Source organism: Thamnophis elegans, chromosome 1 (assembly GCF_009769535.1).
Source record: "Thamnophis elegans isolate rThaEle1 chromosome 1, rThaEle1.pri, whole genome shotgun sequence".
NCBI classification, from domain to species: Eukaryota; Metazoa; Chordata; class Lepidosauria; order Squamata; family Colubridae; genus Thamnophis; species Thamnophis elegans.
This window is the reverse complement of record NC_045541.1, coordinates 59,543,232-59,570,717: the sequence shown is the minus strand read 5'-3', so window position 1 is coordinate 59,570,717 and position 27,486 is coordinate 59,543,232. Positions and strand designations below refer to the sequence as shown.

Genomic DNA, 27,486 nt, shown 5'->3' with positions numbered 1-27,486 from the left:
TCATAGATTAGGCCTCCTCCGAGTGCCATCTGCCAGCCAGTGCCGGCTGGCCACTACGCGGAGGAGAGCCTTTTCAGTAGCAGCTCCGGCCCTCTGGAACGATCTCCCCGTGGAGATTCGTACCCTCACCACCCTTCAGACCTTCCGTGCAGCCCTCAAGAGCTGGCTATCCCACCAGGCCTGGGGGTAAAGATTTGATTCGCCCCCACCCGAATGCTGAATGAATGTTGTTTATTTTTTAATTAGGTGTTATGTTATATGTTACTGTTTGTATCCCCTCCCTATAAGTTGTTAGCCGCCCTGAGTCCCCTCAGGGAAAAGGGCGGCCTATAAATAAACTTATTCCTATTCCTATTCCTATATGGGCATAATTCAATTTTGTGTTTTGATATTTCTTGTGTGTTTTATATGTTCTTAGAGGTTAGTCTTTTGTGGTATATCACAAAGATATACCACCATATGTTCTTACCAGGTTAGTCTTTTGTGGTCCAAAGATGGGTTGCTCGTGGTTTGGCCAAACTGGTAGTGGCAATTTGGCCTGAATCGCAGAATCGAGAGTGACCCAGGCTAGCCATGCCCCTGAACTGGTTCATTGGTCTCTTCTGCCGTTGCATTTACAGTCAACTGTGCATGTGCGAGCAAAGTACACACACAGTGAACCAGTATCAACTGGTACAGGAACCCACCCTGGTATAGTCCTGAAAATAAGGAGTGAGAAAGATTTCTCTCCCAAGCTACTGTTTACCACGAATGGAAACAAACACTGAAACAAAACGTTTTTGAAAACATTTCTGAAAGAAATCAATGGAAATTAAATTATTTACCTATATTTTAATATCCCCAAAAAAGAGAGACAGGAGAGAGAGTGAAGCCATTTGAACTTTTTCTTTGGTTAAAGCAGAGGTAGGCTACATAAGGCACCTTTTGGCAGACCTGAAATTCCTTAAATTGCCCTGCTATAATTTGATGGCACAATTATTAAAATTGCTAATATAGCTTCTCATTATATTAAGGCAGAAAACACAATAAAAACATTGTACAAGCTCTAGAATAAGCTTAATGTTTCTTTAGGAGTAGTTGCTAAGAAAAACAAAGAAAGAAACCAAATTCAGAAGGGAAGTAGAACAATAAATCTAGAAAATGACAGCTTCCTGAAGTGAATAACATCATTTCGCCTATTTTCCATCTCGGCTTATATCCACTATAGTACTTAATTACTCCTGCCACTCCCAGGAATTAAATATGATTCCAATCACCAGAAAGATGAAGATCATAGGTTAGAGTTGTCAACAAAACAGCAATGTGTTATAAATGATGAGACTGTGATTAAAAAAAATAATGCTGGACAGTGAAAAATCATACACATTCAGAAACTGAATTTCCTATGGTTATATATACATAGCCTAGAAAGAATATGGGAGATCATTATGAAATCCCAACATGGGGTTAGGTCAGGAAGATGAAAACAGACCTCAGAAGAAGGGGGAACAGTGGTTGTTTTCCAGGAAAGTTACATGGATATGACCTTGACATTACCAGGAATTGAGCTTATTGGATGGTTTTGCCACTATAGCCAAAGCAATACCGTAGCTCACAAAGGTTATGTACCAGGGGTGGGTTCCTGTCAGTTCTAACCTCTTTTATAGAAGAGGTTCCACAAATCTACAGTGCTGTTTTGAACCGGTTCCAACACCCCCCCCCCCTCCCCGGCACATCAGCAAGATGAAGAGCGAGAGGAGGAATTCTGGGAGTTGAAGTCCACAAATCTTAAAGCTGTCAAGTTTGAACACCCCTGGTGTTTTTTTTCTAAAGGGTTAGGGGTGCAAGCGTCTTGTAATTTAACAGCTTTAAGGCTTGCGTGCTTCAATGCCAGAGTTCCTGAGCCAACATTTTGGTTGCTAAGCAAGAGCGTTGTTAAGTGAGTTTTACCACATTTTACAAGTTGGCCACGCCCACCCAGTCACATGGCTGGCAAGCCACTCCCACACAATAGGCCACACCCACAGAAGAGGTTCTAAAATTTTTTGAAACACAACACTAATATGTATGTACACCTAAACTCCATCCACATTTCATTGCTATCCCAAATCTGCTACTCACTGAACTCACTCACATGACTGAAATCAAATCAATTTGAAGAGAAGCATCTAATGTGCTTGCTTCCTGGTCACACAGCATATTTGTCCACATGCGACAAATATTTCTGAAGATAATTTAGTACAGGATTTTAAAAATGAGATTAGGATAGTCCATAATGTAAAATTTAGAGCTTTTTGTTGGAGTTTGGGGGAGGGGGGAATTGGCCTGCCAAAGTAATATCTACAGCGGTCAATCTGGACTGTACTATCCTTGATGGGTTAATACAGGCAAAATATAAAAAGACATTTAATGAAATGCACAATCCTCTTCAGACTCCAACTCCAAAGTTATTTCATTGTTTTGCTAATTTATGATTCTCCTGTACTGTACTGTATAAACAATAAAAAGGCAATCAGTAAAGTCAAGGATAAAAGCTCTCTGACTTATAATTTGAGCAGTGAAGTAAAACACTGTACTAATATTACTGCCATTGTACTATTGTTCCTACAAAAGTTACGTTGCTAATCCCCTCTAGTATTATGACTGCAGCTCCAGCCAAAATGTAATCATGGGGAAATTGTCAAACAGCTAACATGACTAGTACGTTATATTAGTCACAGAAATGGGGCATAATTTAAAACCAGTTTGCTGGGGGAAGGGGGAGAGAAAGAGAGTGATATTTTGGGTCCGCTGGTGCTAAGACTAACCAAGCACTTTTTTCCCTGCATCTCATTCCATTTTCAGCCAAAATAGAAGAAAAGACTCCCCTATGTGAACTTAAATGATTGGTTCTGCATCTGCTTCTACAATTCTCACCCTTTGTTGAGGTAGAACTGCCTCAATCAATTTAAACTGCTACTATAAATCTGAGATCACTCTCAAAATTGAGCAAGTAGTACCCAATGGAGGTAGGGAGCTCTACTACTTAAAACAAAAGTACAAGTTCAAAATAATTGATATGGCATTAAAAGCCGAGAAGTCAATAAACCCATCTCTTATATATGTCCACTGCAAGAATTATCCAGAAAAGACATTCTTTCATATTAAAAACTTTTTTCTACCTTTTCCTGCATTTTTTTTCCTGTGAGAATCTGATTGCTAGGTCATTGTTTTAAAAAACACAAGAAAGCAGAAAAAACTTCAGGGTATTCTAAGAAAGAAAGAAAGAAAGATCAAGAAAATATTGATAAGCTTATGCATGTTAAGAAAAATCTAGATACATGAATGACCCCCAACATTCTTGGGCCAGCTTCCTTTTTTTTTTTTTTGCTGCTATAAATTCACTTCAAGGTATTATATCAATATGGATGAATCAGTGTATCTATGAAGGAGCTTTCCATCAACCCAGGTATGTATATATATATATGTATGTATGTATGTATGTATGTATGTATGTATGAATGTGTGTGTGTATGTATGTATGTATGTATGTATGTATGTATGTATGTGTGTGTGTATATATATATATATATATATATATATATATATATATATATATATATATATATATATATTATAAAACCTCAGAATATATATATTCTGAGGTTTTCGCGGGTGTTAGTATGTAGGTCTTTGGTTATTCGGGTTTTGTCCCACGTAAAATTAGAAGTGTCGCTAAGACACTTCTAATTTTACGCGGGACAAAACCCGAATAACCAAAGACAGACAGACAGACAGACAGACATACATACATACATACATACATTTGCCAAATGTCAGGATTTGACATTTGATTCTTTTATCTGCTATCAGTTAAATCGTTCATCCTGAAACTTTTCTTTCCATTCATCTGATATTGAACCGAGTGGTGTATGGTTAATCAAATAAACAGCTATAGATCTGGCATCCAGTCTTTGCTGTTGTTAAACAGCAATATTTCAATTAGTTGCCTTGTTCTCTTTTGTGTAATCTCCATATCCTGCCCCTTGCGAAGGAGAGAAAAACAAAGGGTGTCTCAAGGGGGCCCGCTTTTGCTTTCAGATGAAATATTCTTTTCGGTTCTCATCCATGGCGTCTTGAAGGGTAGGGTCATTTTTCAGAGCAGCATCTGCGCTTTCGGCAAATTCAGTTCCCTTTGCTTCATTGGTATGATAGGTGCCCTTGTGCCGGTACATGTATCTCAGCATCAACACCAAGAGGCAAATCAAGACTAAGACCACAGCTGCAATGACACCTATAGAAAGGGAGAAACATTTCAATTTTTTCCCATTAATGATTTCAAGTAACCTAAGTAACCCCCCACCAACACACACACACACACACACACACGTTCTGGTTTTGATTTATTCCACATGGAAGCCTTCTGTTAGGACTTTTAAAGAAAGATAACAACCCCACATCAACAAAGGGCCCTGACATTGTAATGATTAGGATGGGTTGACAGAAAGAGTATTGCGAAAGAAAAAAAGAAAAACCAAAACAAGGGAGCACAAAGATGCCCTGGTTTTCATTCTAGTTAACTTATTGATCTTTATTTGGGCCAACATGGTGATATTTTCTAACTGTTTTATCCAAGACATCAAGAGAAGACCAGCTTCAGGAAGTTCCCAAAGGTGCTTTTTTCAAGAGGCAACTGGACTTTCAAGTTTTTCTTTGAAGGCGTTTTTTTGTTCTCATCCAAGAAGTAAAACATCTTCAAAGAAAAACCAGAAAGTCAAGTTGCTGCTTGGAAAAAAAAAAAAATCACCTTTGGGACAACCATAACCTGGATGACAGAGAATCTCCATAGACATTCAACTTGAGGAAGACTACAGTATAATATTGAGCCTTAAAAAAAATTGAAATGAGAACTGGCTCTAGATTTGTGTAAGGATTATATAATAGCAATAGCAGTAGACTTATATACCGCTTCATAGGCCTTTCAGGCCTCTCTAAGCGGTTTACAGAGAGTCAGCATATTGCCCCCAACAACAATCTGGGTCCTCATTTTACCCACCTCGGAAGGATGGAAGGCTGAGTCAACCCTGAGCCGGTGAGATTTGAACCGCTGACCTGCTGATCTAGCAGTAGCCTGCAGTGCTGCATTTAACCACTGCGCCACCTTGGCTCCTATATAATCCGATGCAACCTCCAACTACTTCGTTGCCTGAACAAATCCAAGTACTATCTAGCCAGAATTTAAACTCATTTCAAGAAATAAATTCATAAATTGTTAAAGTTGATCAATGCAAGTTTTAATTGAGAGCAAACCCAGTTCAGCTTGTAGAAGATGAGCAGGAGGGCCTCGTGAATTTTGCTGCTGATGTAGTGGGCATTTGACACAATTTTATTTCTTCACCATTCCTGCCAATGGCTCATTCCATAATTCTGACTAAATAGCTTATGGAGTGAATCAGAGGATCTTAAAAAAACCCTGGTGGGAAATCAGAGATTGGTTGAGAATTTAAGAAACACTTAGTGAAATAAGTGATGTTACAATAGCAATAGCAATTAGATTTATATACCACTTCATAATGCTTTATGGCCCTCTCTAAGCAGTTTACAAAGTCAGCCTATTGCCCCTCAACAATCTGGCTCCTCATTTTACCCACCTCGGAAGGATGGAAGACTGAATCAACCTTGAGCCTGGTAACATTCGAACTGCCAAATTGCAGGCAGCCGGCAGGCAGCAGAAGTAGCCTGCAGTACTGCATTCTAACTACTGTGCCATCACACCGTGGCACAAAAGGCAAAGATAGTTGCTTAGCAACCAAGTTATTTTACTTCTGCCTACCCAACTAGCCTGCATACAAAGTTCAAAGTTTAATGAATTTATATGCCGCCCAATCCTGAAGGACTCTGAGCGGCTTACATAAAAACAACTCTAAAAAGAATACTAAAAAATTTAAAATAGAGAGAGAAAGCAAGTTAAAAAGACACATCATGCACTCAACCTTAGTGGGGCTGGACCTCATTCAAGAGGTCAACAGCCCCAGGCCTGCCGGAATAGCCAGGTCTTAGTAGACTTTCGGAAGGCCGAGAGAGTGGGGAGGGTCCGGATCTCTGGGGGTAGATCGTTCCATAGGGCCAGGGCAGCTACAGAGAAGGCCCTCCCCTGAGGAGCCGCCAGACAACATTGTCTAGTCGACGGCACCCGGAGAAGGCCCATCCTGTGTGATCTTATCGGACGCTGGGAGGTATTGATCTAGCACTTTTAATTTGGTTCACTGTTTGTGATGTGGTTCCCACATGTGGACAGTTCAATTTTTAAAGCAAGCATAGTATTAGGCTAGAAATAATAGGCATGTGCAAAGTGGTCATGTTTCTTCTTCACACGGTACAGCAATTATGCAATGTGCTTTATTGCTTAACGCTGTGTTGTTTCAAAATCTCTTCTGGCACATTCAATGCCACAGAAGCAATGTGAATCTAAGCACCATGGCAGCTTCACTTCACTTTTTAGAATCAGGGGACACATTGCTTTGAAGTGTGCTTTGCTCAAAGCACCACTGGGGGAGAACATGCTTTCAAAAGGGATGCACAGCCCAAATGTTGGGTTCTAAGACAATCTCTTTTTCCTGAGATCTCAAAACAAGCTCACAATAATTAACATTAGAACCTCTGTTGAAATCTTGACTATATTAAAATAATGTTGTATCATGACAAGATGCTAATGGGATTAGAACTCAATTGCTGTAACATATTTCTGCTTTGGCAGTTTTCACTAGGGAACCATTTTTGTTTAACAGACAGTTGTTCATCTGTGTCTCCTGTGACTTGTGGGGAAAAGGAAGAAGAGGAGGCTTAACATTGTAAAGCTTTAGGATAATAACATCTGGGGTCCTGTAAAACCAGAAACAAAATAGACCAGAAATTGACTGATGCATCCCTTTTTAGCAACTCAGCAGTAGCAGGAGATCTTGTCAAAGAATTGGTAGGGAGTTTTAAGGATTGGGGAAGACTGGAAGAAATGATTACGTGCTACTTTTCTGATCATTAGATGGGCTCAACCAAACGATCAAATTATTGGTCTCCAATTCCAAATCTCTTAAACATAATCTAGTGCATGCCTGCCCCAAAGTAACCTCCACAGAATCATATGTAATTACATAAGTAATATGTAATTATTTATGCCAGGTTTGATTTGGAGAGAAAAATTATTCCTAGTTTATTTGTGGTACAGATAAATATCCTTTAAGATACTGCTGCTAGCACCTCAACATAAATAAGCTAGAAGTTTACATATTATTATGACACTGTTGCCTCTCTCTTGTTTCTCTTCCTTGGCAGTGTAGGAAGTTAGTACTCACCCCTCTCCTAGAAAAATGAAATATTAAAAAGGCAGAATATTATATTTCCTTGGATGAGAAATGGAGAAACATGTTTTTGGCAAGAAACAGACTCATTCTTAATAGCCCCCACCATCCTCAATAGCCCACAGCAGATGTCCGCACTTAAGAGATAAAGAGATAGCTAGGTCTATTTATAGACAAATGCCCTCACACAAGTTCCAACAAAGGTAGGATTAGCCCTCTACCCATCTCACCACATGGCACCTGGGAAGATTACATCACCGAACAAGGCTCAACCAAACCTGGGACTCAGAACAGCGTACAGAATTACCCCCTGCATGGCCCCATGGGAGTCTGACAACCAATCAGAATACAAGCTCAAATTCAAAAGCCCAGAGAGGGTATAAAACTCAGGCACTCTCAGCATCTCTCCCCTTTTTTCTTCTTCATTCAACATTTTCAAGGCAAGTGATCCTATCCACCATTAAAACCATCTTTCCAAACAGTCACCATGTTTCCAGTGTCTTTCTCCCTACTTGGAACTGAACATTTCTTCCAACAGCAAAAATAAAAATATTTTTAACAATTTCACTGTTACTATTAGAGGCACATCAGAAAAAAATCCTTCTGTCTAATAGCAGGATGAACATTTATCCTGTTGGAAGGGGTCATCAGAGATGTGTTTTTCTTTTGTTTGAGGTATACTGTAATTTCCTTTTCTTTTTCCTATTTCTTATCTTTCTTCTTAACTCCTCCCTTCGTTTCCTTGGTTTTATAGCTTTTATATCCTTTATAGGGATGTGGGTAATCAACTCTTTAGTCACTTTCTAACTAAATAACAAAATAATCTTCCATTAACAGTTCTCTCTCTTTTTCGAGATTATTATATAAGGTACTAGTATAAACAGATTTCTTCTATCTTTGTTTTAAATGTTTGGATTTCCACTATTTTAGGATTAAAAAAATAGGAATCATTTTCGGATCTCCATTTTTATTTGCTTTTTCTTCTTTAATTTCTCTGATATTCTGATATCTTCAGAATAAGTCTATCTGAGAGCCAGAAAACAACCAGAACAAGACAAACCACTTACTCTTATCAAAGAAGCACTTCCAGAAAAAAGTTAAATCAATTCTATAGTGGCTGGATTAGTATATTTCAGGGGAAGGGAAGAAAACACTGGAGGATATTAGCACATCCTGTTCCTGAATCACTGCGGTTTTAATATACCTAGACTGAATGCTTTTCAGCAAAATGATTGATATTTTGCATTGCTACCTCCATCTTCTCTAAACCATCTTTTTTTTTTTTTAAAAAAAAAACCTTTTTCTCCAACCAATTGTTTGTCTACATTGTCTTGTTCTTCTTTTATTAACTTTGTTTTTCAGCTGCTCCATCTACAAGCATTTTTTTTTAAATCAGCAATTTTAATTTATTTTACACTTCAGGCTGGTTTTCTCCAGCTCCCTTGTCTTGATTAAATGTCTTTTTCATATAACCTGTGATTCAGGGATGTAATAATCGAAATCATTTCCAAATCTCGTTCATTCTCCTGGTGAGGGCAGAAGCATATATATTAAGACCCATATTGTTCCTATAATAAATGGCGTGCATTGAGGATCTCTTACATCTACATTCAAACAACCATTTGGTCATAAGATACCCATCATGTGATCACCTTCATCCTTACAGGGACTCTTCAAACACTGGTAGCCTTATGTTATTCTATACGGTGCCTCCTGGTTGTGAATGTAACAGAAAATAGCATACAGGATATGCACTGTGTAAAAATAAATATTCTGTGGAAGTCATGCAAAGCCCTGTACACAAAGCATGACATAATACCTGCATCTTTCTGAGAGCTTAAGAAGAGAAGAGAAGAAGAATGCTGTATGTAGCATTCTGATTATGTTTCCAACATTGTTTTCTCTCTTGTTCATTCCTTTACTTGCAACATAATTTGTTGCATAATAATTTGAAGGGATTTTTGTTTCCTAATATCTCTACTGATATATGATAGACAGGCAGACCGTCAGACCAACGCATAGACAAACAGACAGATAGATATGGCATCGGAAACATTCCATTTTTCAAGGGGGTGGTTTGGCAATATTTTTGGAATATAAAATGTATCATGGGGTCTTAGATGAGCTTCTGTATTACAGTTGCATTTCTCAATTTGTTCTGTAAGTAGTCTGAGACCTGAATTATTGCTCCTCTCTCTTTTTCATGTCTTCATGAATTTAACTAGGGCCTGTACATTGGGAAACCTTAAATGTTCATATAGATGTAACTGTCAGCCTCTGCTTCACTGCTGCTTTTCGGCTGCCATTGAAATGGGGAGGGGGGCATGGTATTTGGGAGGGGAATCATTATGTACTGGAGGATTGTTATTAGGAGCTGTCCTGACAATCTATCTGCGCATGTGGAAAAAGGGAGTTTCCCGCCAAGGCCAACTGTCCAGCATTCCACCCTGATGATGTTTTTTGAAGACATCTCCCACCTGACGGTTGGGTGAATTATTTTTTTTTATAATAATTTTTATTTTATTTTTTTGTTACATAAACAACACATGCCCACAACAGTGGGGAAAAAAAATCAAAACAAAGAAGAGTAAAAAACAAGGCAGAGAGAAAAAAAAACACAACAAGTATATGTTATAAAAAAGTATATCAGCTGGGTACAAGTTTTTGTGCATCTCTTCCATTAATTCATATTAATTCAAATATCTTAACTCAAATGTTTACCATCATACCTCCACTTTTAGTTGACTACAGTTGTTTAAACATCCTTCATCCTTAACTATGCCAAAGATTTAATCCATAACCACATGCTAGCATTTCATTTACTTGTTTATAAAATCCTCCATTAACATCAAATCCTGTTTTAGCTAAACATCCATAATATTTAATACCAAAAATTCCATCCTCCATGTATATAGTTTATTATCACTCTCCTTTCTTTATGTAGTTATATCGTATATCATAGCATTTTCCCCATATTAGTTAAGATTTAACTGTATATAGTTTTATTTTATTTTTTATAGTAATAATTATTGTGATTAATAACCTTTATATATAGTCCAAAAATATTTCTAACCTTCCCTTCTCATATCCAATTATTATTTATCATAGCAACTCAACATTATATACATTACTATCATTATCAATTATTATTCAACTATATCTATTACAAATGAATTTAACTAGGTTTAGCTAGTTTTAAATTGTATTCTTCCATCTATCAGCCTGTGTCTCTCCAGTAACAAAACTTCCTTAATCCTGTTGCCATTCGTAGGTCGAATTCTCCAAACATCTTTATGAGCAAGTCCATACAAAAAAATCTTTGCACCTTTTTGCTTATGGTGCCTCTCATATAATGCTGCCGTCCTCCGTTTATTTCCTTTATCAGCTTGTCTTTAATTCTCAGTGGTGGTATCAAAAGTTTTGCAGATGGTATTTCATAAAGTATAAATTCTTTAATGCTTTTCACTCCTCCTGCGCCCTGTCTTTCGAAGTAAATCTTCTGTGTGGCTGCCCCCCCCTTCAGACATTCCATCTTTTTCTCCCTCAGAGGTAAACCAGTTGCCCCGAGTATCAGCAAGTTGAAAATCTTTATCTCTGACATCCCTCGTTTGTATTTGAAGAACATTCAAAGGTTCAACATTCTCATTTTTTTCTTCATATTTTGTTGCTAGTAACAGCAGATAATCCAGTTTCCTCTCAATTCTATCATGTGTGGCAGATAATTTTTGTAGTGCCGAAGAAATCATTTGAATAGAGGCTTGAATAGACGCCATATTTGTACGCAGTTAGTATTTTTTCTTTAGAAACTCTGAGGTATTTGCAAGTAAAAACAAGCTGGGAACTGTACAATCTTATCTGATCTTAGACCAATCCAGCCAAGCAATAAAAATGTCAAGTTGTAAGGAGCCAAATTATAGTGAATTGGTTTACAGCCCACTTGCAGAGGATCAGAGGAGATGTTGGAGTAATCTATCCTTTGTCCATGTAAATAGCATTTAAAACATTTAAAAAATAGGGTAACCACCGTCCATAAACCAATAAAGAGATCGAAATCGCCACTAGATTCTTCTGTTCTTTGATTTAAATTAGCTTGAATTTTTATGCGGACTGTCTTTCTCTGAGTAATAAAATCACCTTACCAGCTGGAAACACTTTGCCATTCTTTGGAGCTATCTGCAGTTTCAGTTAGCCTTGTGGCTAATCCGGAAGTCACTGGCAAAGGAGGTTAAATTCCAAGCCCCCCAGAGACTTTGCGAACATCTCTGGGGTCACTGGATCTCCTCCTACCTTTCACTGTCTCTCCGGGACAGCTTGGGTCCAAAAAAGAACCGGCCAAGTGCTTCGGAATAGGGGAATTTCAGGAATAGCCTGAAAATCCGTCTTCTCACTGCTAAGCCCTGCCTTCTTCCCGGTTGGGTGAATTATTATTGGACTATGAAATGGGGTGCCAAGGGGAGGGGATTGAATCATACATGATATCTATTGCTTTCGCGCCAATTTACTCAGACTCAGCTTTGCTTTGCTACGTTTGTAATTAGTAAAAGTACACTTAATTCTAAGCATGGAGTTGAGTGGTTTCTTTCTTGATTATTAAACGAAGGAGCACCTGACATTAAGCTGAGTCTCACCTCGCACCCAACCCGGAGCGAACACCTTCCGAGGGGGGTGCCCTCACAGAGAAAAAAAAATGTCTTTACAAGGCAGTGACCAGGAGGAAGAAATGGGAGCAACGGCAGCTCCATCATTAATGGAAATGCTGGCCGACCTGAGAGTGGAGGAACCTACTGTTCGACCCAGGTGGACTTGGGGAGTGGGACAGAAAGAGGAATCTGATGAACCACTAACTGGAGTCACGAAGAGGAGGCCCAGGAAACCAGCTGCTGACTGACGTGGCTCTAAGGATGAAGACTACAAGATGTCCCAAGCCATGAAACTCCTCGAAGAGGCGTGGGGTGAACGCCGGGCTCGAGAGAGTGGTGTGGAAAGAGGACCGGCGGAGGAACTAGATAGAAGGTACCCGTTGCTTAGCTTAAGGGAGAATGGGGGGCCCAAAGGGGAATGTGCACAAGAAGACCCAGCACCGACCGCTCCCCCTGCAGCTAGAGACATTCCGAGAGGGGGGGGGCAGGCGACGTCGGATGGCTAAGGTCCCACCCTTAAGCGTAAAATATGATGGAGAACCCAGTGGATTGGGGTTGTTTATAATTCAGGTTTGGAATTATATGCAAATATATGGGCCTGAACTGGATTCTGATGAAGCTAAAGTGAGAATAATGTTAATGGCCCTAGAGAAGAAAGCAGCTGACTGAATGGTCGGATTACATAATAGTGACTCCCCTCTCCTGAGGAATTTTGATGGTTTTATGGCAGCCATGAGAAGATGCTTTGATGATCCTTTCACTGAGCGCCGGGCTAGAATTAAATTTACGACCCTCAGACAGGGGAAAAAGACTGTGCCTGAATATGTACAGGAATTTCAAGAATTGTCAGCTTATATGAGAGGATGGTCTGAAGAGGCCTTGTTAGATCGGTTCGCGGATGGCTTGAACAAAGACGTTTACCAGTAATGTGTAAACAGGAGACTCCCCCGCCGCTTAGAACCTTGGTACGAGCCTGCTGCAGATGTTGAAGTTGATTTGGCTAGACTCCGTTACAAGGAAGAGGGAGAAGCTGAGGATTCCCCTCCCCCCACCAAATCTCCCCTCCCAAAGGTGCAAAAAGGGGGAAGGGGAGGATGACAGTAACCTGACAGTAACATAAAATAGAGAATATATCTTTCACTTCCATACTTGCTTTCTTTGGAAGCTCCCAATATCATACAAGGAGATAGTTTCCTGGAACCAGGTGTCTATTTTACCCTTTTTCCTATAATATGGGGATGGTAGTAGGGTTCGGTGATAAGATTATAGACAGCGGGGTGCCAGTGAACTCATCCCCATTCTACTAATAGAATACATAGCAACACACCATTAATTTTTCTTAGGGAAAAAAACCCCTCATTCGGTGGAGAATACTTTTTGTTTTGGTTAAGGATGGAAAATCTTGTTTCACTTCCAAAAAACTGTTTGATGAAATATAGTCTTTGTTCGAGTACTATTGTATTCTTACCTCCAATGACTGCAATATCTGTGCTTGTTGGAGAGCTTCCAATATTTGCACCTAGAAATAAAATATACAAAATTTAATTAGACAGGAGATTTCAGATAATAAATAATCACAACTACTCTACACAGAACAGAGCAAGGATTTCTTTTACCGCTTCCTTTCAAGTATTTTTGTGAACCTAAGAATGCGAAGGATTGAAATGGCAAAGAGCAGGATTCTTTTTCCTAAAAAAACCTTATTAAAACATTTAAGTTGTATAATATTATATCATATGGAGGGGAAAAAATACTACTATATTTAAGCAGTGACTCTGCAACCCAGGAAAACATTTATTGAACAACTCAAGAAGACTCCTGTGAAATATTACAAAACTTTGCAGGAAAAAAAATATGGATGCAATTATGTCTGAAAAGGAAGACAATCTAAGAGAGACAGCATTTTGATATTTAGATTTAGATTTAAAATTAGATTTTCCTGATAATGGCATTTTGAGCCCCCCCCCTCCTAATCGTAATTTTGGAGGGCTGAAACACATGGTGGGGTAATGGTATATGGCCCTTGGTCTCTGGATTGCTGACCTGTAATTTATAGTATCTATAGATTCTATACACTAAATGGAAGAAGGCACTTATCTGAGAAAGAAGGAATGCCCCACACACCAAATTCTTAAAGGCATTTCTAACAGCAATCAAACTGCTAGCTTTATTTCTCACATAATGACATTATGACAGGAATTTGAGTACAGAGAATAGAGGCAACTCCCATAATACACAATTCCTGAAGGGGACTGGCAAGAAGGAGATGGCAGAGAAAATAGTATTGAATGGGAGTTCATTCTGTATTACCTTGTGCATACTGCTAGGCACTTGGAGTGAGGGTGAACTTCTGAATTGGGCTAAGGAAACCTCTTAAGACCTTTCCTTCACCACAGCTTTCCAATTCCCTATTCAAGTTTTGTTTATTAGCAGAGCATTCACACTTGCGAAATCCACTCAATTTGAAATGAAACCATCTAATTGCAGATACGCCATCTTCAATTGAACAATCCTCCCTCAATTGATTGTGGAAAAGCAATGAAGAAGATGCCTATCTGGGTCATTTGAAATAAGCAGCTCCAGAGGCTCTGCTTCTTCTTTGTCTTCATTTTACACCAGAGGAGCATTTGGCTCTCAGAACCCCAATTATACTCATTACTGGATTATAATAATGCCAGAGTAGATAATTTCACAATTTTCAAAGCATATGAAAAATCCAACTATAGGCCTTTTAAGAATCTGTGACAAGAAATTGGTTTGAGAGTTATTAGTGCCTAAAAAAAATAAAGCATGAAATCTCAACCTTAATTATAGTTATCACAGGGAAGGGGAAATCCAAACTAATAAAAAGCAAAAAGCCTTTACAGCAGAGGAGTGGAGAAAATTTCAGACAATCCCCTTTCTCTTTCCTATCTCACACAGTAATAAGATACTTAATGCATCAGTAAATTGAGAGTCTTTCATTCCCTTAGACCTCCCTTTTCTTTTTTCTGTGATAGCCGCAATTAAAATTCCTTTACTTGAAGAAAGCTGCTTTTGAAAAATGGGATCACTGCCACAGTTGCAACCAGAACTACAGATAGCTACATTTTGATGAAAGCTTCTTGAATCCTGTGTAACAGGGGCAAGCAATCTGCTAGGACCAGAGGCCTCTCTCATTGACACACTCACAAAAGACTGCCATTGGGGGTCACTATTCTAAAATGGATGTCATGGTGAGTGTAGCCAGTCACAAAACATCCATTTACTAGAAAGCTAACTTTCTGGAGATATTGATATTGATACTGGAGAAAAACTGAAGTATTTATGAAGTGGACCGAGGAAGAACGAGGCAGGAGGCTCCTCTTGCTAGCAGCCGCTGCTTGAGGTGGATGTCCTGCACTCCGCAAACAAATTGTTCAACAAGGTTGTCATCCAGGTCTGGAAATTCACACTGAATGGCAGCAGTTCTCTTTCTGCATGCACTGCTGCAAAGTGTAGCGGCGTGTGATTTTAGAAGGGGTAGGAGCATAGTGGTTCTTCAGCCCGTCCCAGCTCAGCTCGTAGACTGGCCTCGGAGTCGCAAATGAGCGGGCTGTCCCGAACATTTCGTAACTGCAGGCACTAAGAAAAAAACTGCACTTGTGTTCCTGCAAGTATCCCTGCCTATTGTTCGCTATCAGGAAGCACTCGAAGCGCTCCAGGAACCCGGCCCACGACTCACCGGCGGTTCCGAAAGGAACGAGTGGGACTATAGCGGCCATGGTCCTAGCGGTGAAGGTCTCTCGGCAGCGCGGAAAGAGATAATATGAATTCTCTGTCTTAGGCTGTTACTCAGGGCCTGTGGATCCCGTCCTCGTCACCAGTGAAGTGGACCGAGGAAGAACGAGGCAGGAGGCTCCTGAGGTAAGTTAACAGCGCTTTATTAAACAGATCCGAACAGTAGACAGGCTAGCAGTAGATCGGGACTCCGCCCTGCTTGACAGCTATTTATATGGAGCTGTCAAGCAGGGAGGCCAATAGGCGCGTGTCTGACAGCCCACGCTCAGCCATGCCGCGCCTTAGCCAACCAGGTGCGGCCTGGCTGTTGCTGGCTGTTTGTCGTAGCCTTGAGGACTAAAACAATTTATCCTTAGATCTTCTTGGAATTCTGTCTGAATAGAAAGTCAGTTTTGGCCTAATGGTTATGGGATGACCCGGGGCAAGGCACAAAGGTCACATAGCCAGTTGAGAGTTCAAACTCTCCTTTAATGCTCCAAATTTCCACCCAAACACTCCCACATTATTCGCAAGTCGCAGAGCAAAGCACACATACATGACAGCCTCTGACTGTGCCTAGTCCAGCAATTCAAAAGAACAGGGAGATGAGTCCACGAAATGAGGAACAAACAATGACTCCATGAAGTCAGGAACAAGCTCATGAAACAAGGAAGAAGCAAGCAGTCCTACAAACTCCAAATGTCTGCACTGGTAAACCAAACTCTACAAATTCAGTGTTTGTTCCCAACAAATGCCCCTCCCCACAGCATCTCCTTAAATCTCAGTCCCCAGGTGTGCCTTGTGAAGAGGGACGAGGCACTCTCCCGAGTCATCAGGTCGGCCGGTCCTCTTCCCACCTTCTCTCCACTCTCTGTGCTCGGAGTTCAGGAGGGGGCAGTCCCTGCTTGTTGCCTGAGCTCTGTCACTCCTCATTTCCACTGCTTACCCTCTCCTGCCCCCATTCCTCCCTGCTAACAAGCCATCCCAATCCTGAGGGGCCCTGGACTGCCTTGTCCTGCTCCTCCGCCTAGTCCTTCGAAGCCAACCAAGCCGGCTCCAGCTCTGGCTTATCCTCTCCCCACAGATTTAGGCTCTGACGGGGACATGACAGCTTAAGGTGCTGGCCTAGAAATCAGGAAACTGTGAGTTCGAGTCCTACCTTATGCCTGAAAGCCAGCTGGGTAACTTTGGGACAGTCATTCCCTCTCAACCTAACCCATCTCACGGGGTTATTGTTATGGTGGGGAAAAAAAGGAGTATTTAAGTAGGTTCTCTGCCTTGAGTTATTTATAAAAATAAATACACACACACACACATTAAATAAATGAACCAGCTATTTTTTCTGCAGTTGTTGGTGACACTTTTTAAAATTTTATTTATTTCTCACATTTTTGAACTGCTCATCTCCCTCAAAGAGGGACTCTTTTTCTCCTATTATTCTGTTCTCCCTGATTAACATGGAAGCAGCAGTAGCCTAAAGGACTAAATCCAACAAGTGGAAATGACAAAGAGGCAGTTTTCTGCTAAAAGTTGGAAACTTCTTATGAGCTATTTATTAGAAAACAGAATAAATGAACTTAAATTAGGAAATGATGGGCTCTCCTATTGGACAGATAAATTGGCTGCTTTATGAGAGATGAAAAGGAGTCAAGGGAGGTGATTTTTCTGAAAATTATAGCAGAAACTTCCTTCTCTCTTTCCCCCCAAGTAGAGGTCAGTGTTTAAATAACATGGGCCCATGTAAAAACATGCATGGAATTTGGCCTATCAATTATGCTTTGCATGTAGTGCCAGGACAGGAAGTATGTTTTCCAACTACTGACTTGTTTGGTGTAACAAACGGCCAGTTTTTGATCCAACCCACTGATCGCTTAGATTTTGAATTCTGGCAATACAGCTTCCTTTACAATAACAGCTGCTCAATCTACACAACAAAAACAGGATTGTGGGAAGCAAAATAAAACATTCCTGTGTCTTATTTGGAAAATGTAAGCTTAAGTGATAAAATACATTTCTTACACTGTTTCAATTTGCGGTCACTTTTTGTATGCTTGTTCTTTCAATACCTGACCTTCATTAGAAAACACTAATTACATTCCAGGAGCATAGCAAAGATGTTTTGAATCAATGGTGGGTTCCGGATCCCGTTGCAACCAGTATGGTGCAATGGGCCCGGCCTCTTGCACATTCACATGCGCAGCATGTGTGCACACATGCACAGCACGCACATGAGTCCTTATCTCCACGATGCGTCCGCGATGCTCCAGTTGCTCGGCAGAGCATCATGCAGGCGCTGTATGCTTCGTGCACGGAAGCGCCAAAGAGCTCAAATACCAGAACGGTACCCAGTGCTCCCAGCAGGCACTGGTAGGCCCGTACTGGGGTGTACTGCCTGCAACCCACCATTGTTTTGAATGAAGAGGTAAAAACATACTTCACAAAAATAATGACCATGAGGTATTTGGTTTGTGATGCTAGAAGACACAATTGACTACAGGTTTGCACACTAAATGGCAAACTCAGATTGGATTTGACATCTTGTGTGAAATGACCTAAGGGGAAGTTTATTTAGATGAGAAAGCCTGTAAACCCTCTATTACACATTTATGTAATATTTCCACCCAATATTGCAGATAATTGTTGAAACTACCTGTTAAGCTCGGTAGGTTAACCCTTCATCAATTACTGGTACTTGTTTGAACACTTTTACTGAATTTCAATTTCAATTTAATTTCAATTTACTTTATTTGTATGCCGCCTTTTTCCCTGAGGGGACTCAGGGCGGCTCACAGTTCAAGGGGGAGGGGGGGGGAAACAGACAAGTTACAAACATGAAAACCATACACCGTTAAAAAAGCACAACAGTCATACCATTCGAGTGGGGTTGCAAGTCTTTTAGCTCCAGGCCTGTCGGAACAGCCAGGTTTTAAGGGCTATGCGGAAGGTCTGGAGGGTGGTGAGGGTACGAATCTCCACGGGGAGTTCGTTCCAGAGGGTCGGAGCAGCCACCGAGAAGGCTCTCCTCTGGGTAGTTGCCAGACGACATTGGCCGGCAGATGGAATTCGGAGGAGGCCTAGTCTATGGGATCTTATCGGTCTATTGGAGGTAATTTGATCCCCACATTAATAATTGGAGCTAAACCAGCAACTTCACAATTCTCCTAGAAGAACCCATTGCCCTAGGAATTCCAAAACTAATACTTAACAATAGTCCTTGATTACAAACATTTCCTTAACAATGGTTTGAATTACCAATCGCCTAGGGGAGAGAGGAAGGAACATATTTACAATCTATATTTGAACTTACAACTGTTACATTATCTCTAATCATAGGATCATAATGCAGATGCTTGGCAACCAGTTTACATTTGTGACTGGTTGTGTCATGTCGCAGTCATGATTTGCAATGTGTTTTTGCTTGTTTCAAAAAATGCAATTGGGGAAGTTGGATTCAGATCTGAATCCAACTTCCTTGACTTGAATCATGGCTGAGGTAAAATCATAATAAAAAAAAACCTTATCTGTCAGTTGGGATAGTAGACAGAACAATAGTGTTGGTATGTATGCCAAATAATAGTAATAATTACAGTATAATTATTACAATTATTATGATAATTAGAAGTTTAGAGGGGGCAACTGAAGCACACCAATAATTTAGGTGATTTTAAAGGTATTTTTTTAAAAAAGATGAAATTAAAGGGTATGAGGAAAAAGCTGTGAAACATCCTAGCTGCCCTATAATCAAAACATTAAAGGCCTGGCATTCATCATTTAGATTAGATCTCAAATTGCATTCAAATGCAAATATTTAATTGCATTTGTACCAAGTAAAATTATAGATCCTGGATATTTGTGGACTGCTTCTCCACAAAAGCAACACAGTTAAACTGTGAGAAGTTGGATGAATTAAATTAATTATGTTAATGCACTCCCTACAATCTAAGCAACCCACCTTTGGCATTAAAATATTTTGAAACTGTCACAGGTTTATTCCTGCTGCCTGCAATACAACAATGTGTTTGTCTAAAAATAAAAGAGGAGGTTAATTAACCTAGGGATTAAGAGTTTTCTTAATGCATTCTAAAAATCAAAGGAAAAAAAACAGTATTTGCTTTCTGCAGTGGCACTGTTATTCATGCAATACCATTACTTACTGATCCAGGCGAGACGATGCATTTTGGTATGTAGTTCAAGAGCACAGATGCTCTTTTGTTTAGATGACAATAGGGAAAAATACTGAGGTCAGGAAAACAACATCAAAACAGTAGTTTCTTGTTTACATCTCATACTTATACATGCCAACCCCGATGAAACCCAGTGACTTTCAATACTCTTCCTTGTTTGATTGACCTTTGGATGCTATAAAGCATCATAAACGGGTCCAAGGATGGGTACCTTCCATGGGTACCTTCCACTTCCATGGGTACCCAAGTGAAGTGGGTACCCAAGTGAAGCGTTCAAATCCAAGATTTGGAAGACACTGTGTAAACCGCTAAATTCAAATGTAATTCTCATTATGAACCCCTTCTTTCAGATGTTGCAAGTTCTAAATCAAATCAGCAAGGTGGTAGTAGATAAATGGGAGAATGGCAGTTGGTCTTACCTGAACTGCTATTTTAGGAGTTGGGAAAGGAGGCTCCAATTGTGATATATTCTTGATTTTTTGATTCTACTGCTTTTGTACTACTTTTTATCATTTTATTTATTTCCAGTCTTCAACTTACGACCATAATTGAGCCTGGCAATTAAACAACAATTAAAGTTGTAAGTTCTGATGGTCATAATGTGGGGGGATCAATCTGATTTTACTTTTCTGTAGCAGTCATAAAGCAAATGCCACAGTCATTAAGTAACCCCATTGGTCACTACAGATTGATTTTGCCCGAAACCAGAATGGCAGATGGTCTTCCCTGAACTGCTAGTTTAGGAGTTGGGACAGGAGGCTCCAGTAGTAGTATAATCATGCCACAAGAATGGGTGAAGGTGAGGTGGCCGCACTCATGGTGGAATGTGCCGTGATACCAACTGGCACAGGCAACTTCTGCAACTCGTATGCCAGGGCAATAGTCAAACGGATTCAATGCCTAATGGTGGAAGAGGTGACCCGTTTACCCAGTGATGAAGGCTGGAAAGTCAAAAATAATGCCTCCAACCTTCTCAAGGATGCCGTCAGCTTTAAGTATATGCATAAGGCCTGTCGCACATCCAACCGGAAATTGTGAATGTTGCGCCTTTTTTTTAAAGTGTTGTCTTGTCTATTTATCCCCTTTCCCTTGTCTGTTGTGAGCCGCCCAGAGTCCTCTGGGATGGGCGGCATACAAGACAAATAAAATGAAATAAAAAATGAAATGAAATGAAATGAACCGGTGCCACTAATTTTCCCGTTCCATGACTGGATCTGGATAAAAATCTTGGGAACAATGGAAAATGGAATTGACTTTCAGCCAAAAACTGGATCTAAGTGCAGCATAACCCTGTTGCTGTGGAAAACACATAAATCCTCCCTGGAGGAAAGAGCCCCTAATTCGGACATGCTCCTAGCTGAAGTGACTGCCACTAAAAACACCATCTTAAGAATGAGCAGCTTCAGGCTAACCAATCTCAATGGCTCAAAAGGCTCTGACATAAGAACCTGCAAAACCGTGGAAAGGTCCCACATGGGGAACCTATGGACAACAGGGGGACACAAATTCAAGACTCCCCTAAGGAACCGCTTAATCACCGGCAGCTGGGTGAGAAAAACCAAGCCCACACTGGGGATGACCGTAGCCAGTGCAGCCAGCTGCCTCCTCACTGTACCATGGGAAAGTCCTTTGTCTAACCCGTCCTGAATGAAATCCAGGACCTGTGGAACCAAAGCCCTAGTAGGCACCACCTGGGCAGCATGATACCAGGTCACAAAGGAGGCCCAGGTGGAGTCATAGATCCTCGTAGTGGACTGCCTACATGAAGCCTCTATGGTCCTGATCACCCGGTGTGACAGATGAGTCTCCCTCAGGCGTTCCCGCTCAATCTCCACACAGCTAGTTGCAGCTAGCGTGGCTCCGGGTACACCAGCTTCTCCTGATGCAACTCTATCTCCCACTCCTGGATCCCCCACGGGGGCTGGACCGAGAGGACCATAAGGTCCAGAAACCAAGCCCTCTGCGGAATGAGCTTCGCCTGTTCCCCGACTAGCTTCTGAATGACCCCGGGAGTGAGAGGAAAAGTGTACAAAAGCCCACCTGGCCACCTTGTGCGAAGGCGTCAATCCCCTCAGTTCTCCAGAAGTGCCGAAGGGCCAAATGGACCGCCCAGAGCTCCAGCCAATTGATGTTGTGGAGTAGGTCCCTCCATAACCATCGGCCTTGTGCCAACTGAGACCCCAGAGTTGCCCCCCAGCCAAATAGACTGGCATCCGTGGTGAGGATGAGGCGCTCCTGGTCCCTGAAGTCGCAGCCCTTGAACATGGCTGTGAACAACCACTGCTTGAGGGAGACCAGTACCTGTGGACTGGGGCTGGGACCTTGGCCGCTGAACTGCTGGAATTTGCTCTCTGTTACTGCAGGAATCGCCACTGAAGAGTTCTGGCCTGTAATCGCGCCCATGGCACTTACCTGGATATAGGAGATGAGCTTCCGCAACAAGCTGGAGAGAAGGACTGTGGAAACGTAACGGTCCCTGCAGACCTGTTTAACCATTTTAACCATACTGGCCCTGCGGTCTGGGGAGAGGAAAACCTTACCCAGCCGAGAATCAATAACAGCCCCCAAATGAAGGATCCTAATTGACGGGGAAAGTTAACAGAAAAACCCAAACGCTGAAGGGTCTCTATGACTTGCAAAAGATCTGCCCTTGTCTGACTTGGTGATGCCCCCGGATGAGGATGTCATCCAGGTAGTATTGTATTCTAATGGGAACCCCTCCCCAGGTAGGCTGCCACTACCGCCACCACCTCGGTAAAGGACCTAGGGGCTGAAGACAAACCAAACGGCAAGGCCCTGTACTGATAGTGGATACCCAGGTAAGAGAACCTGAGAAACCGCCTATGCTTCGGGAGGATGGGAATGTGGAGGTAAGCCTCCGTGAGATCAATAGGAGCCATGTAGTCACCCTCCCGTACGTCCACCAACATAGACTTAAGAGAGGCCATCTTGAACTGGGGGGCCATCTCAAGTCCAGAATAGTCCTCCAACCCCCTGAAGCCTTCAGCATGAGGAACAAGTTTGAATAGAACCCCCGCCTGTCTGGTCTGGAGGGACCAGCTCCATTGCAGCAATGTCAAGCAGGTGTTCAATAGCCTGACATATCAGCCTGCGCTTTTCTATATGCTTTGCCGGGGAAAACGTGTGGAAGAAATTCGGGGGAATGGAAAGGAACTCTAAATGAAGCTGAGATGTGACCGTGCTGAGCACCCAAGAGTCAGAGAAAATTTCCCTCCGGGCCTCAGAGAAGAGGGCCAGGCGACTCCAATGGGTGAGGCCGAAGCCGACCTATTTTCCCCTGGGGTAAGGGCGACTACCACCACCTTGAAAAGGGTGCTTACTCTGCTGCTGAAAATGGGGCCTATCCCTGTTGTAACTCCTCTCAGGCTGGGGGACCTGGGGGAAGAATACCTGCTCTGCTGAGCTTCCTGTTCCTGAGGCTGGTACGAGGGCTTGCGGCAGAAGGGCATAGACTTCTGTTCCTCCTTTTTGGCCGAAGTGGGCAGGACTTTCTTTTTATTCTTATCAGAGATCATCCAATTCCATGTCCTGCTCCTCCATGGAAAGGGGAGAAGTGGAAACCTCTCCAAAATATTCCCCAAGGGGAAACAGGAGAACCCAGGGTGGGGGAAACAGGCCTAGGCTCACCCCGTAATGGGGATCTGGAGCAGGAAGACAAAGAACTAAGCCTGCCCTGCTGCGCCCGCAGCTTCTCCGCCCTTGAAAAGGTATTGGTGATTGCCTTATGCCTCAACTCGTCCCTCTGAGTGGCATGTGAGGGACGTGAGGCAACAGACGCCTTTTGCCTCCTAGAGGAGGTTGTAGGTCTCTGCCTGGAGGATGTGCCCTCTCCAGGGGACAAAGGGGGGGATGGGGACCTCTCCACACCTTCCGTCATCTTGGCCATATGTGCGCAAGTACTTACGACCCTCCTCAGCAGCCACTGCCTCCGCATGCTCTCCCTTCGCCTCCTACGGCTGCAGCAACAGGAAATAAGAAGGAAGCCTTCCTGAGCTTTACAGGCAGCCCCGACGCAAGCACCAAGTTTGGCGTGCTCCAGGGGCCCCACCAGCAGCTCTCCTGGCTCCAAAAGCTTTTCGTGCTCTCTCGCCGCCATGGCTCGCCAAGGTGCTGAAAAGCCTCTTCGCGCTCTTCCCAGCGCTCTCAGACACTGCGGCTCGATTCCAGCCACCCAACAGGCAAGAGAAGCCGGTGTGAAGCCATAGGGCTGGTAATCCTGAGCCCATTAGCCTCCCCGGCACGCATGGAGCCTGCAGCCCTATCCACGTGGCAGTGACCCAAAATGGCTGCCAGAACAGCCAGCAAGCCACCTAAGCCCCCAGAAGCTCGACCTCCCTCCTTGATTCAAAACAGCAGCCACAGTCAGGAACTTACTGGGAACGAGGAAGCTTCCTGGAGGAGGCTGAAAAGAAGAGAGGAGGGTCCAGAAGTGGAAATATCCAGGAGTACAATTTTAAACATCTCATCTGTTTATGTTTATGTTTATTAACATTTATAGGCCGCCCTTTTCCCTGAGGGGACTCAGGGCGGCTTACATAAAATGGGGGAGGGGGGGTACAAACAATAGACACAAAATAGTACATAAAGATAAAAATAGAAGCAACATTCATTCATCATTCGGGTGGGGGCAATTATCTTTATCCCCAGGCCTGGCGGGCTAGCCAGGTCTTAAGGGCTATGCGGAAGGTCTGGACGGTGGTGAGGGTACGAATCTCCACGGGGAGATCGTTCCAAAGGGTCGGAGCTACTACTGAAAAGGCTCTCCTCCGTGTGGTTGCCAGTCGGCACTGACTGGCAGATGGTACTCGGAGGAGGCCTAATCTATGCGATCTAATTGGTCGCAGGGAGGTAATTGGCAGGAGGCGGTCTCTCAAGTACCCAGATCCACTACCATGGAGGGCTTTATGAGTGACAAGTAGCACCTTGAAGCGCACCCGGAGATCAACAGGTAGCCAGCGCAGCTCGCGGAGGATAGGTGTTATGTGGGCGAACCGAGGTGCGCCCACAATCACTCGGGCGGCCGTGTTCTGGACTAGCTGAAGTCGCCGGATGCTCTTCAAGGGCAGCCCCATGTAGAGCACATTGCAGTATTCCAGCCTAGAGGTCACAAGGGCCCGAGTGACTGTTGTGAGGGCCTCCCGATTCAGGTAGGGTCGCAACTGGCGTACCAGGCGAACCTGGGCAAATGCCCCCCTGGTCACAGCCGTCAGATGATGGTCGAAAGTCAGCTGTGGATCCAGGAGGACTCCCAAGTTGCGAACCCTCTCTGAGGGGTATAAAGTTTGACCCCCCAGCCTGAGTGATGGAACACTGATTGAATTATTGGGAGGGAAACACAACAGCCACTCGGTCTTCTCCGGGTTGAGTACAAGCTTGTTAGCCCTCATCCAGTCCATAACGGCCTCAAGACCCCGGCTCATCACGTCCACCGCTTCATTGAGTTGGCACGGGGCGGACAGATACAACTGAGTATCGTCCGCGTATTGATGGTATTTTATCCCGTGCCTCCGAATGATCTCACCCAGCGGTTTCATGTAAATGTTAAATAGTAGGGGGGATAAGACCGAACCCTGGGGCACCCCATATAATAGGGGCCTAGGGGTCGATCTCTGCCCCCCCACTAACACCGACTGCGACCTGTCCGAGAGGTAGGAGGAGAACCACTGCAAAACAGTGCCTCCCACCCCCACCTCCCGCAGTCGTCGCAGAAGGATACCATGGTCGATGGTATCAAAAGCCGCCGAGAGGTCGAGGAGAACCAGGATAGAGGGATGGCCTCGGTCTCTGGCTCTCCAGAGATCATCGGTCAATGCGACCAAAGCGGTTTCTGTGCTGTAACCGGGTCTGAAGCCCGACTGGAAGGGTTCAAGATAGCTTGCTTCCTCCAAGGACCATTGGAGCTGGAAGGCCACCACCTTCTCGACAACCTTCCCTACAAAAGGGAGGTTGGAGACTGGTCGATAGTTGTTAAGAACAGCTGGATCCAGAGATGGCTTCTTCAGGAGGGGTCTCACCACTGCCGCTTTAATTGCGGCAGGGAAGTGCCCCTCCCGAAGAGAGGCGGTAACAACCGCCTGGATCCAGCCTCGTGTCACCTCACTGCTGTTGGCAACCAGCCATGAGGGACACGGGTCCAGTACACAGGTGGAGGCACTCACAGCTCTCATGGCCTTGTCCACATCCCCAGGGGCAACATCCTGAAACTCAACCCAGGGGTGGTCTACAAGTTCATCCTCTTGTGCCTCGGCTGGAACTGCAGGGATGGAGTCCAAATCCGACCGAAACCGAGCAATTTTGTCCGCTAAGAATTGGGCATAATCCTTAGCCCTACCCTGCAAGGGTTCCCCCGTATCCCTCCTGTTTAGGAGGGAGCGGGTTATCCTAAACAGGGCGGCTGGGCGGGACTCAGCGGATGCAACCAAGGTGGCAATGTGAGATCTTTTTGCTGCCCTAAGTGCCCTGATGTACTCCTTGGTGCTGGCTGTTAGGATTGCTCGGTTCGACTCGGACTTATCGGACCTCCATAGGTGCTCTAGGCGTCTCCTCCGGCGCTTCATCTCCCGGAGCTCCTCGGTGAACCAGGGAGGTCTCCGGGATCCGCCGCCTCGGAGGGGCCGTAGTGGCGCAATCCGGTCGAGGGTCTCCGATGCTGCCGAGTACCAGGCAGCAACCAGAGTCTCCACCGGACTGTGGGCGAGAGTATCAGGAATAACCCCAAGCTCCGTCTGGAACCTCAGGGGCTCCATAAGTCGCCTGGGGCGGAACCACTTGGTCGGTTCCTCCTCCCTACAGTGGGGGTTTGGCCTCCGGAAGTCGAGCCTCAGTAGGCAGTGGTCTGACCACGACAGGGGTATGATCTCATTACCCCTTAGACCAAGATCACAAATCCACTGCTCCGAGAGAAATACGAGGTCGAGCATGTGACCCGCTGAATGGGTTGGGCCCCGAATTACCTGGGTCAAGCCCATGGCTGTCATGGAAGCCATGAACTCCTGCGCCCCATCGGAGTGTTCACCGAGCGAAGGCAGATTGAAGTCCCCCAAGACCATAAGTCTGGGGAACTCAATTGCTAGCTCGGCTACCGACTCAAGGAGCGAGGGGAGGGCTGCTGCAACGCTGTTGGGAGGCAGGTACGTTAACAGCAAACCCACTTGACCCTTGAGGTCCAACTTTAGCAGCAGAGACTCACACCCGACAAGCTCCGGAGCAGGGATCCTACGAGGTACTAACGACTCCCGGATAACAATGGCCACACCGCCACCCCTTCCCTGGGCTCTCGGCTGATGAAGCACCTGAAATCCGTCTGGGCACATCTCTACGAGGGGGACTCCTCCCTCCGTGCCCAGCCACGTTTCAGTAATACATGCCACGTCTGCCCTCTCGTCTAAAATTAAGTCCCGGACGAGGGGAGCCTTGTGAACAACAGACCTGGCATTTAGCGACAACAGCCTGAGACCAGGGTCCTGATTACTCGCGCCATCTGGCAGGCAAAACGAAAAGGTGGAACAGGCACTGGAATAGTCGAGGAATGCCGCCGCTGCTCTCAAAATAAAGCCTGCCTCCTCGGTGTCAAACGGCCGAAATAGCGCA

General features: G+C 43.6%; 1 protein-coding gene across 1 annotated transcript in view; it reads right to left on the bottom strand.

The window, feature by feature from the left end:
- Positions 1-3,828: 3,828 nt before the first annotated feature.
- The window catches only part of GYPC (glycophorin C (Gerbich blood group)), an 80,356-nt gene continuing 56,698 nt past the window's right edge, over positions 3,829-27,486 (bottom strand). The window contains exons 2-3 of the mRNA XM_032222113.1: positions 13,422-13,472; positions 3,829-4,252 (exon numbers count right to left, since the gene is read on the bottom strand). Of these exons, the coding sequence (XP_032078004.1) occupies positions 4,056-4,252; positions 13,422-13,472 (248 nt within the window). The 3' untranslated portion in view covers positions 3,829-4,055. The remainder of the gene's footprint in view (positions 4,253-13,421; positions 13,473-27,486) is intronic.